The sequence below is a fragment of the Gymnodraco acuticeps genome, unplaced genomic scaffold (assembly GCF_902827175.1).
Source record: "Gymnodraco acuticeps unplaced genomic scaffold, fGymAcu1.1, whole genome shotgun sequence".
NCBI lineage: Eukaryota > Metazoa > Chordata > Actinopteri > Perciformes > Bathydraconidae > Gymnodraco > Gymnodraco acuticeps.
Genome location: NW_022991970.1, coordinates 672,719 through 685,976, shown reverse-complemented (window position 1 = coordinate 685,976; position 13,258 = coordinate 672,719). Strand labels below are relative to the sequence as shown.

At 40.0% G+C, this 13,258-nt stretch overlaps 1 protein-coding gene across 19 annotated transcripts in view; it reads right to left on the bottom strand.

Annotated features, from left to right (window-relative positions):
* The window catches only part of cacna1c (calcium channel, voltage-dependent, L type, alpha 1C subunit), a 222,324-nt gene that overhangs the window by 71,268 nt on the left and 137,798 nt on the right, over positions 1-13,258 (bottom strand). For all 19 annotated transcript variants that reach the window (XM_034200822.1, XM_034200829.1, XM_034200824.1 and 16 more), the window contains exons 4-7: positions 13,015-13,154; positions 7,181-7,320; positions 6,156-6,308; positions 3,610-3,809 (exon numbers count right to left, since the gene is read on the bottom strand). In XM_034200822.1, coding sequence (XP_034056713.1) covers positions 3,610-3,809; positions 6,156-6,308; positions 7,181-7,320; positions 13,015-13,154 — 633 coding nt within the window. The remainder of the gene's footprint in view (positions 1-3,609; positions 3,810-6,155; positions 6,309-7,180; positions 7,321-13,014; positions 13,155-13,258) is intronic.

Below are 13,258 nucleotides of genomic sequence, written 5' to 3'. Positions count from 1 at the left end.
TAACTCTGCCTTGCCCCCGGGCCGTCCGCCCGAGACCCCATCCTTGAACTCTGCCTTGCCCCCGGGCCGTCCGCCCGATTCCCCCTTTTTGAACTCTGCCTTGCCCCCGGGCCGGCCGCCCGAGACCCCATCCTTGATCTCTGCCTTGCCCCCGGGCCGTCCGCCTGAGACCCCTTCCGGGTCCTCCGCTGTGCCCCTGGGCTGTCAGCCCAAGCCCGTCCTCCAGACCCCCTCCACCCACCCTGTTGGACTTTTTTTGGGACATCTGGGATCCGTCCCTTGAGGGGGGGGGGGTACTGTCACGATCTGTCTGTGTTGTGTTTTGTCTTGTCTTTTTCTGTCTTTGGTTTCCTGTTTTATTTTTGAAAAGTGTTCACCTCCTGTTTTGCCTGTTGGTTTCTGTCTGTTTTCCCTCCCTGATTACCCGATTGTGTTCACCTGGTGCCCCTGTGTTTTCTCCTCCCTCCTCACCTGTCTCTTGTTTGTTTGATTAGTCATGTGTGCATTTAGTTTCTGTTAGTTCCTTGTTGTTGTTGGACTGTGTTCACTGGGAAGAGTTCTGTCTTTAAACCTTGAAATAAAGGTATTTTCTGTTAATCTGCATTTGGGTCCTGCTTGCCTCTCTCAACCCTGACAACTGCATGTGTATCAATTAAATAAATTAAGGGGCTGTCACATGGACACATGTTGAACAGAACGAGACAACAGAAGAAACGAGGGTTGCTATGACAGCAGATGTTGGATGTCATTAATCTATAGTCCTGAAAATGTGAGACAATTAAAACTATGGAAACGCATGGCCCAACACAAAAGGTTTGGTGTTGTCTAAGTATTTTTCCCATAATCATACGGACTCTGGACAAATAGGTCCCATTCATTATCAAGGCAGCTGGATTCCCAAGCGCTCTAAAAATGAATTGTGTGTGTGTGTGTGTGTGTGTGTGGTGTGTGTGTGTGTGTGTGTGTGGTGTGTGTGTGTGTGTGTGTGTGTGGTGTGTGTGTGTGTGTGTGTGTGTGTGTGTGTGTGTGTGTGTGTGTGTGTGTGTGTGTGTGTGTGTGTGTGTGTGTGTGTGTGTGTGGTGTGTGTGGTGGTGTGTTGTGTGTGTGTGTGTGTGGTGTGTGTGTGGTGTGTGGTGTGTGGTGTGTGTGTACACAGGAGGTGGCAGCAGACAGGGCAGTTACAGCAGGGGTGTAGAGTAAGCTCCGTGTGTAAATATACACACAGAAAAGGAACTTGCACGCACACACATACACAAACACACACAGAGACTACCAAAAAAAATTCTGAGATAAGTAACCAAACAGACAGAGCTAAAAAAAAAAACTTTCCCAGATCTTACCAGTGTACTGTAACACATTATTCCATTGGAAATTAATTTCTTTAGAGATTTACTTATCTAATAAGTAATTGTATCCTTTAATATTGTGATGGCTAGCCCCACCTTGTCCCTCTTACGATATGTATTATTTTCATCACAGAGCTTAAAATCAGTTTCTCTGAAAGCTAAATCACTAGTGATCTTACAGAAACCTAGGATGTCATTCACCACATGTTAACAAAGGTTTGAAGGTATTTTAAAACTCTCTATTGACAATATGATCCTAATTTGACATATTTTTGATTATTTTGTAAGATGTTCATACTTACCAAAACACACATAGCAAGCAGAAACATGTATCTTCTGGCTAGAATCCTACTTAGGATTAGTACATCGTGTGAAAACTCTAGATACTGGATAAGAATCATTCTTTGTGAAGTGGACTTATTATTCATTCATCGAGATGGAAAAGAGTCCTTTAGGATAACGGAAACAAAATACGGTCATAAATGCTTTAAGTGTTGTTAAATAATCTTCTGAGATAACATCATTATTTCAATTTCAGAGAAAGGGATGCTGAGCTCTGTGACCTGAATATAATCATCACACATTAGAAGTGCAAATTGAGGCTACCAAATGAATGGAAATTAGCACAATGTTATTGCCCACTGGACATTTGGTTATAGAGTTGTTTTCACAATCCTAATAGACAGTATTCATCTGTAACACTCGCAGTGAGACACAGCCTTTAGAGAAAAGAGCTTTGAAATGATAAAACATTTGAACTTTCTGCTAGCAATAGATTAACGTTGAAGCTAGGTGAGTGAACATTTATTAAAGAGTATGAACATTTTATTTAAAACACTTTTAACATTAATAGCTCCCTTTTAAAAGTCTGTGTGCAGCTATATCACCGCATTATGTTCCGTTTCACATTGTATTGTATTATATTTAATATCACAATATAAATCATATCTACAACTGTACCAAATTGTTTAAAGATAATTCTATATAAGATCTAAGGAAAACAGACTGCAAACTGGTTGTAATGAGGCTTTAAAATCTACATACTCAGCAGGTGGACATCAGCAGAGTGGGGATTCAAGAGATTATTTTTTATAACATCGTTGCTCTGATTGTAAATTGAAACTGTGCCTTACAAATGTCATCTTATTTGTATTATTTTTATCCTTGTGTGAACTCTATCTGTACTGTCCTGTGTTTCACTGTGTTACTGCAATAGGTCTGCATTTCCCTAAGGAGATCAATAAAGGTCTATCTTATATTATTTTATCTTATAACGACTTGATATAGGCAATTGTTGAAAATCTCTTTCAAAGTTGACATATTGCCAATCAGCAACGTTACGTGATAGTGACATATTGACTAATGTTACAAAGGATGTTTTTTAACCTGATGTTACACATGGCTTATGGTATAACAGCGCTTATGTTACACAGGGTAGTAGTGGCAACATCACATACAAAATATAAATATCTGAAAAAAACACTCAGGTTCAAGTCTTTGAGCCCTTACCACCAGTTATTGGGACATCAATAAATAATAATCTGGGTGTAGAGCCAAACCTCCAGGACTGAATACAATTCTAAGAAATCCAGCACATGTGGAGTCAGATGGAACCCTCCTGAACATTGATTAACAGCACAGACTAATCCTTTGGTTTATTTAGCTGGACAGGGCTGCTGCCTGCTTCTGCCCATTCACTGAGGGAGGGACAGTTTGTGTGTGTTCATACGCCTCGCTGGCTGGATGTGTGTGTGTGTGTGTGTGTGTGTGTGTGTGTGTGTGTGTGTGTGTGTGTGTGTGTGTGTGTGTTTTCACTTGAATCAAGATTCAGGATTCTGCACACGTTCCAAATGAATCGGCGCCTTCAATTACAGTGTATTGTCGGAATCGATTTATTCCGAGATATGAGCTAACACGCTCACAAACGCAATGTGCGTGTGTCTTATTGTGTTCATACCTGCCTTCATTCCTGAAGTGTTATTTTTTATATCAATTTTTCAAAAGCGCTCATGTGGCATTGATGTAACAGATACAGTACAGTGACAACACACACTGAGCAGATGGTACTCTTTTCACAAACACACACACACACACACACACACACACACACACACACACACACACACACACACACACACACACACACACACACACACACACACACACACACACACACACACACACACACACACACACACACACACACACACACACACACACACAACACACACACACTAAGACACTGTTGTGGTGTCCGTCTCACCCAGTACAGCACTTCCGTCCAGCCCTCCATGGTTATACACTGGAACACCGTCAACATGGCGAAGGCAAAGTTGTCAAAGTTAGTGATGCCGTCGTTCGGGCCCTCCCACCCCACCTTACAGTGGGTTCCATTGTGCGTACAATTTCGACCGTAAGCTCCCTCAGGCGCACATGGTGCCGGCTTTTTTTCCATAAAGTTGCCTGTGACAAAAGACATAAGAGGAAGAGAAAGATGGTTATTATAATGGAAATGTATAATTAAAGAGTAATTCAGTTCTTTGTAAACTTGTTCAACAGACTGAAGGGTGCCACTGTGACCATTGTCAGGCAAATGATCATACAGATGTTTCATGTTATAATTAACATGGCTTATGTCCCTTTGTTTTTCCATTTGGTAGGTTGTAATGTCAGTTACTTTGTTGCTTGTCCCCCTTTGTTCCCTGTTTCTCTGTATACATGACTTGTGATTCTTCTGCGAGTGCTGTAGACATTCGTCCTTCCAGCTGGAATAGATTCTGTTGAATGCTTGTACTCTTCATTAAATAACACAACTTTGGTTCAACTTCTATATCTGTTCATTTCTCAACAGGAAGTGATTTATTGTGGAATTTCCATATTGTACTAGGGATGGGAATTTGAAAGCTAATGTATATTCGAATATTCGACCCCCCAAAAAACGGTTAGCCGGTTAACCGAAATGTACATATCCTATATAAAAAAAATCTAAAAATGTTGGAAATAAATAAATACATGTTCAAATAAGTATAGAAACCAAGTCGAATTTGTCAAATGTATTGAACTGGTGATCACAGTTTGACAGCTATAGTCCTACAGCTTTCATGCTTAAAACATAAAAAACCTATAACAGGGCCTATGCACAGAATGCAGCTATTCAATAGGCTACTCATTCTTGTTTAAAAATATGAGCATGTCTACATGCTCAGGGGAGATGCCGGTGCGGAGGCGATTCACAATCAGGCCAGCTGTAGAGAAGACCCTCTCAGCTGGAACGGAGGTTGCGGGTATAGCAAGGTGTAGTATGTATATATAAGTTTAATTTGATATAGTTTGCACTCTACACCGCACTCACTAACCTGGTCGAAATATTTCCACACATTACTCCTTTTTGACGCCATGTCTGTTGTGTAGGACTCTTCTTAGAGTGTAAATAATTACCGGACTATGACTGGTAAAATATGTTGAATACCGGCAAAACTAAATCTCTCCTGTCAAAATGTCTATGTACTTTGCCGCCACACACGGTTGCCAAGCAGCGAGTGTTGACAGGGGGCGGGGGAGCACGCTCATGAACTGTTAGCGCCGGAACCTCGCAACGGCTGCGCCGCATTTGGGCCGCATTTGGGCATAAGATGAGGTTTGAGTCTGCGTGTAGGGAGGGGCAGCAGCCATATCATTGGCTAGAACTAGCTAGATCTGATGGATTTGGACATAAACGCGAGTGAAGTATAACCGGACGCGAGAGAGAGAGAGACCTGCAGCTCTGCCCGCTGTGAGGGACCGGTGAGCGGAGCAAAACACACCTTTAGACCCAACACATTTAGCTATGGCACTGTCGTATACATTGAATTATTCAATTTGATAATATGTAATCAACTTAGGCGCCCCTCCCAAAAAATTATAATAATTCATAAAAATATTCATAACTCATATTCGAAACCTGAATAATTATCCGAAAACCTGAATAATTTTGAATATTCGATTAATCGTTCCCATCCCTATATTGTACCATGAACTTTTTATAAAAATCTTCTTATATAGTTGCTCATCTTTTGTACTGATGACTCCTCAGTGAGGGTCTCATGCCCCCTCACTTGTTGGAAGTGATCCAACCGTAAGTCACCTCACACTATGCAATACACCAAGAGGGAGTATAAAATAACTCCTCCTTTGCAATTCTACTAAATCTTTCAAGGTAATCTATAAATAATGTATCTAAAAGAAAAAAAAAGCAATATTTCCTTGAACTGGGGTTAAACAAGGACACAGTGGACTGTAGAGCAGCCATAACAAGGATCAATGTCCCCCAGGGTGATGTATAGGACATCACAGTATTCCACTAGCACTAACCCAGGCAAAGCTAATGCCTCTCATGGGACCTATAACATCACAAGAGCAACACTTAAGTCCATGTATACATAGGGACCTTTACTGAAAATGGTTTTCATCGTTTATGGCAGCTGCTGTTTCAATTACCACCCAAATTATTCATACTCTCTCTGCTTTGATGGCATACAGTATAGGTGGTGTCTAACTGATGTGTTTTATTTGAGTTTGAAAGGTTTGTGGCGTTACGTTTGCACCTGTATGTCCATCTCTTGGGTTGAAATGTGAATATATGCTATCTGAAGTGTGCTTTCACACACAGTTGAGTATTCGCTTCAAATCGTATTTGACCATTCAGGTGTGGTATGAGAGTGTATGTGTTTGACCATGCATGTTTGTATTTGAATCTGTGCATCAGTGCGCAATCGTCTATATATTCTCTCCCTGCGCCCCTCAGTCTCCGGTGTGTATGCGTGTGTGTACCTGTTTGCTCATGAGCGCAGGTCTTGTGCATCTTGCCCATGAAGAGCTCCAGGCCGATGATGGCATAGATGATGATGACGAAGAGGACCAGCAGGGCGATGTGGAGCAGAGGAACCATGGCTTTGATTATGGAGTTCAACACTACCTGTAAACCTGCAGCACACACACACAGAGGAACTGCTGAGAACACATAAAGGGTGAACACAACCTTATTTAAGGGAAATCAGAATGTATTTAAATTAAAGAGTCTTGACACACGCAGTATTGTTAATTATGAAAGCCTTATTGTCATATAAAAAGGCTTAGAGTACTGCATACTAATAACTCACAGATACGCTGATTACATTCTGTTAAGGAGGCTTATTGTTGTGTAACAGTAAAATGTACACACATTTTATCCTCCAAATATTAACTTTTGGTCACAATTATCTTTGGAGAATAAAATGTGAGCTTATTTTTATTTATTTGGTTCAAAATAATTGGTTTGGTCATGACATGATATGCTTGGATCATATACAGATTTAAGTAAACAGCTTTATTACATAGTTAATGTACAGATAATTCCTTTTTGTAAAGTCTATAGCAAATGGAGCATGCAGCTTTTTACCAGAACAAAAATAGTGTGTGATGTACACTAGCAAGCTGTGGGTTTGCCTGCTACTGTAATCACAAGAGATGACACACACAATCACACAGGTGCAAACAGCGCTCGGCTTTCATCCACGACATCCTTTTCCTGTCTTCTGTCCTGTTGGATTATTGATTCCTGAAGTCACTGACACAGACAGGCTGACAGACAACTCATCCACTGCCACTACGGTCTGAGCACCTGATAAGAGGAGTGTGTGTGGATTTATGTGTGTCACTGTGTGTGTGCCTCTGAGGGCAATATCAGCTCCAATCTGTGTTTCATTTATCCCCCACCTCATCCAATCACCATTCACACCTGGTCCTCAGAGAAGCATTTTTTTACTCTCTTTTCTTTTTTGTCTTTTTTATTTTATTCCCTTTCTCTCAGTACTTACTGGGTACTCCAGAGACCAGTCTGAGGGGTCTGAGTACTCTGAAGGCCCTCAGAGCCTTGACATCGAAGCCCGCTGCCTTTCCTCCAATAGGAGTGGCCCCGTCGCCTTTTGTGGCCTGCTCCAAGATCGCACTGAATAACCTGCAAGACAAGAAGCAGGGACTTCAATAGGCATCATCGTCAGGTGGACATCCCATTTCCACATTCTAGAGAATATCTAAGATAGGGGAGAACATTAAAAGAGTTACAGGACATATGACAGTGATGAATATCTGCAGTTGTTGTCATAATTACCTCCTTTTCACTATTCCTCTGCTGCTACAGCTGTCAATACTAAACTGAACCAAGTACATCATCTTCATCATAATCTATAAAACAGCAAAAGTGTTGTAAATGTTGACATCAAACTACTTTGTGTCCAACATTTTAAAGCAGAAGCAGCGGTACAGACATCTGCACACAAAATCAAATGTGCTTCCGGGAGAAAACATAACAGTAGAAAATAAAAACAACTTAATTAGTAAACTCTCTATCACAATAATAAAAAGTGTTTTATCTGTCCCCTCACTGATAAGGAAATGTGAGGCGCTCGACTTGAATGAATGGACAGAACACTGTGAGTGTCTGTAGTGAAGAGAGACACCTACAATGTGTTTATAAATCAGTGTGTGCACATAGCACTGTCACAATGATTATAACACACGTACATCTGTGATGTCACACGACCTCCCCTGTTTCTCCATTGTAATCTATCTTGTACTTAAAGCAGGTGCATATTAGGGATGCCAGCGATTATTCGATTATTTGATTAATCGTTACAGTCTCCATAATCGAATATTATTTTTAAAAATCGATTTTATTTGTATATTTTTTTATTATTATTTATGTTTTATTTATTTTTTTCTGGCTTAGTTTCAACCAAAATATAGACTAATGCTAATAATAGTAATAGTATTAACAATTGTAAATGTCCATTGGTCACACCACCAGTTTGTTTTACTGTAAACTTGGAGGAAGCCTGCGTGCAGAGCAGACTGCTGCTGCAGCACGCTACACACTTTATTTGAAGATGCGCGCACAATTTATTTATTGCAATGCTGCTATTATTAATAATACAGGCTACAGCCTGTATTATTAATAGCATTGCAATAAATAAATTGCTATAATAATATTTATTGCAATGCTGCTATTATTAATACAAGCTGTAGCCTGTATTTAATAATGGCAGCATTGCAATAAATACATTGTGCGCGCATAGCGCATCTCCAAATAAAGGCAATGGCAGGCACTTTAGAAAATAACAAAAAATAAACCAACATCATGTTGATGTTGGTTTATTTGTCGTTTATTTTGTTTGTACTGCTAAACATGTTCCAGTAAAGAAAACAACGGAATTCCTTTTGTCTGAGTTTTTTTTCGTTTATTATGATGTGCTTTTGATAGCTATTAGCTTCTATGAATTCACCAATAAGTCTAGTTTGGGGCTGATAAGAATGGGATGGTGTATAGGCCATAAGTTCCAATTACAGGAAATCTTTGCTGCGTCATGCGTTTGGCAACCCCCAAAAGGGTCACATGATGACATAAGTAATGTGAAAGGGAAGAAGGAAATGCTTTCCTAAGTATATGGGATCAAATCCAAAAATGTTGTGGAAAGCTTTCCAAGACAAGTGGAAGCTGTGATAGCAGCAGCAAATAAATGTTAAGGGAATAAGATGTCCAACTAATCACATAGGGCCGTTATGTTTACATGTTAGGCGACTTTGAGTCCCATAAATGCGCTATTCAAATATTACATTATTGCCTACATATCAAACAGTACATAGACAAAGTACGCAGAATAACATAATGATGCAAGCACACTCTTCTATAAAGGCGCTAAACAGGTTGGCAGTGGTATTAAGTAACTAAGTACATTTATTTAAGTACTGTCTGATTTGATGCTACTTTGTACTTCTACTCCACTACCTCCAGAGTACCTTTAGTTACTTTGCAGATATAGATTAATGATAAACATTATGATCAACACTTAAAGAATACTTTAGATACACCTGGATTACATTTACAATTAGTTGAAATGAGTTACACCTTTACCAGCTTTGATAAACACGCAATGCATCAATATTTATAATTAAAACATATCATATATATTATTCTGAAATGGACCAATTTGCACAATGACTCCTTTTACTTTTGTTACTTTAATTATATTTAGATGCCAAAACCTTTGAACTTTTACTTGAGTAACATTTTGAATATAGGACTTTTACTTGTAACCGAGTACACCCTGGTACTTCTACTTTTACTTACTACAAGATTTGAGAACAGCTCTGCATGTTGGCTTCTATCCCCTGTGATAACCTCAGTTAAACCCATCCAGCTGAGCTTATCTCTCTCTCCTCTCTTGTCTCTCTGAGATCCGTTAGAAATCACCGTACAGTACAATTTTCCAGCTAGCGTGGCTCAAAGGCCAGTCAGCAGTGCGTTAGTCATGGAGGATTATCAATTAGCACCAATGAAATGGCCACTTGAAAAGACCTCTCAAAACATATCGCCCTCTCTCCCTCTCCCCCTCGCTCTGCCTTTATTTTATTATTTTTATTTTACCTTTATTTAACCAGGATAGGTCTCATTGAGATTAAAAATCTCTTTTTCAAGAGAGTCCTGGCCCAAGAATGGTAACAGCACAGTTTCAGACAGTTTTACAGTTACAAACATTTATATTTTATATTTCGCACTACCTCCCTCTCAATTTGATTAATTCTCCTTTGAAACAGAGTACGGAAAACGATGGAGGATCCACAGTTTTGCACCACCAGCGTTTCACAGTGCATGTTTTTGCCATGGTGGGGTGTTAAATGATAATTAGAGCCTTTGAGTGTAGCACAATATAATGGTTTGAGTACATCCACAGCTAAAGATAGCAGAAGCTGTGTACATTCAGAAAGATAACAGGCTATGTGTGGTTTCATAGTAGTCAAAATACTACTATACGTGGGTTTGCTGTCCTGGCTCCAAGATGGTGGAATGAGCTCCCCATTGACATCAGGACGGCAGATAGCTTGCACAGCTTCCGGCGCAAACTGAAAACTCATCTCTTTCGACTCCACTTCGAGCGTTAGAACGATTAACGAAGCACTTTTATACCAATAAAGGACTGGATTACCTAAAGCCAGTTGAGTAGCACTTGAAATGTTTGGCTCTATGAAACCTGATATACTTATATGATTCTGTTTTCTTCAAGGTTGTGTCTTCCTGGTCGAATGTACTTATTGTAAGTCGCTTTGGACAAAAGCGTCAGCTAAATGCAATGTAATGTAATGTAATGTAATGTAATACTATACTACTGATTTCAGCTTTTAATCATTCAAAACTTATATTAGGCCAGCAACTTATATTTATCTATTGCTTTTAGTATCCTATTGCGAGTGTCATCAAAAAGTGAAGTTGTTTCTTTAGCCATGTTTTTAAATGTCCCTTTTTTCTGATCAAATCCAAAGCCTTCACATATATATTACAAATAATATGTTAAATAAAAAAAAGCAATGGAAGCAAAGGAAATCAATATAAAATGTGATAGGCCGGAGCCAGTGACTTTTGCAAGATAAATGAATCAACTGATTTAACTATGTTATAGTAATACTTGGATGCATTTATTTAGCCTCAGGATTTAACTCCATTTACTGTCTATTTTGTGATGATCTTACAGCTTTTTGTACCGTATCTAATTGATCAAATAGGTCTCCAAAATGAAAAATGAAGGCTTTTTTCAGAAGTATATTATAATTATCTAGTCCACTACCCCTCCAGCTAACGAATACTTAGGTTTTGACAAATAAAACTGCTTGAATTATGTTAGGGAATACACAGTGATCACTGACAGAGATCACTTTTTGAGTTTAATCACAGAGGAAACTGTATGGGAACTCTGGTTTCTGTCTTTCAACATGAAAAGTCATGCTGCCTTTATATTGAAGAACAGGTAACTTTGTGTTGGTCTTATCACTGCAGACTCCTGACACACAGCTTACAACAGTAAGTACTGTTGACAGGTGCACCATAAGCAGGGAATCTGGCAAAGAACTACACTCTTAAATATCATGCCTTTACAGTATATTAGATCTTACTGGATTCCAGCTCATGCCGAAGCTTGTATTTGAAGTCAACATTTCAAACGTGTAATTTTGAACTCTTCAGAATAATATTTTAATCAAGCCATGTGAAATAGAAAGAAGTAAAAACTCTAGAAAAGTCTAGAGAGGATATTCAGGATTATCCTCCCTAAAAGTAACAAACACTCCTAAAGTGTCCTTGGGCAAGAACACTCAAATTAACACTGAAGCTGCCAACTCCAGAGCTGCAGCTGACCTCCTGACCTTACTGTGGCAGGGTTTGTGAGCTAAAAGACCATTTATTTACAGGTGTGTGTGTGTGTGTGTGTGTGTGTGTGTGTGTGTGTGTGTGTGTGTGTGTGTGTGTGTGTGTGTGTGTGTGTGTGTGTGTGTGTGTGTGTGTGTGTGTGTGTGTCTTTGGGGTGAAGCCAACCATGTTCATTTAGAGGTGGCTAATGTGAGTGCACACTTGACTGGCGATGAACAAGCATCACTGAGTGTGTGGTGTGTGTGTGTGTGTGGTGTGTGTGTGTGTGTGTGTGTGTGTGTGTGTGTGTGGTGTGTGTGTGTGTGTGTGTGTGTGTGTGTGTGTGTGTGTGTGTGTGTGAGTGTGCGTGGTGGAGAATTCCTTCAGGCTGTGGGGTGCTTTCTTGCAATCTCTCTCTTGCACATACACAAACGGATACACACATACACACGGTCAATTAGACCATTTTTATAGCATTAATGTTACTGTCAGGTCCACTGGCTATTATGCCCTTACCCACACACAACACTGTACACAAAGCACAGCTGACAGGCAGGGCACACTCACTCACACACATCCTTGCACACACACACACACACACACACACACACACACACACACACACACACACACACACACACACACACACACACACACACACACACACACACACACACACACACACACTTGCGCACAGGCACAGAGGGTTTAGCAGATGGGCTATGTTGCTGAGTTGCAGATAAAGAAAAACAGAGCGAAGCTTTGCTATCAGCATCTTACAAGCTAATCAGTTTAGCCCTCACCAATACACCGAAGACCAGAGTTTACTGCGGCTTTAATACACTCTCTGTGAAGGAAGATTGTGTTATGGCAATGCGTTTTAAAGGCAGTTATGTATCATGGTATTTTACTATTAATAGCCCAAATAAATACCACATTCAATGATAGAAAAGTATTATTCCTGTAGAAAACAAGGCCACATCTTTTCTCTATCAGCCTCTCTGAATTTGCGTGTGCCAGCAGTTTGAATTTAGCAAATATGTTGTATCAAAAGTAGAGGTGAACAAATGAACAAAGCTTTAGTCAACAAGTGTAGGCAAGGACAAGAGTATAGTATTCTCTCTTGTCTACTACAGCAAATCAAGGTGTTCATGGGAAATATGGTCTTATTTCTGAAAGATACTAGCAGTGAGTACTTCTGCTATTAAACAGAGGCTGCCAATTGTCTTGGCCGTAGTTTCATTTGTTGACAGTAATTATACCAAGGTACGATGATTAATTTGCCAGTGATGTGGTGATCTTGAAAGATGTGTCAGGTAGTGCTGTTACAAACCCTGGAGAGGGACAGTGAAATATAATTGCACAGGACTCGCTATTTTTATAATTCCCTCATTCAAACTACATGGTATCACTACGAGTGACATTAAAACAACATTTCACAGCTCTTAATACTTCAGTGTGTTTGCGTCCACTCACCCTACAACTACGATGATGAAGTCGAGCAGATTCCAGCCGTTCCTCAGGTAGGCGTTGGGGTGGAAGAGCAGGCCGTAGGCTATTACCTTCAGGAAAGCCTCCACCGTGAAAATGATGAGGAAAAGATACTCCACACGCTCCTATAGAGACACACAAACAAAACAGGTCCATATGTTTGTCTGAGCAGGAGCCTTGCAGGGCATGCAAAATCAAATAATACGACAGTAGATGAAAGAGAGGACAT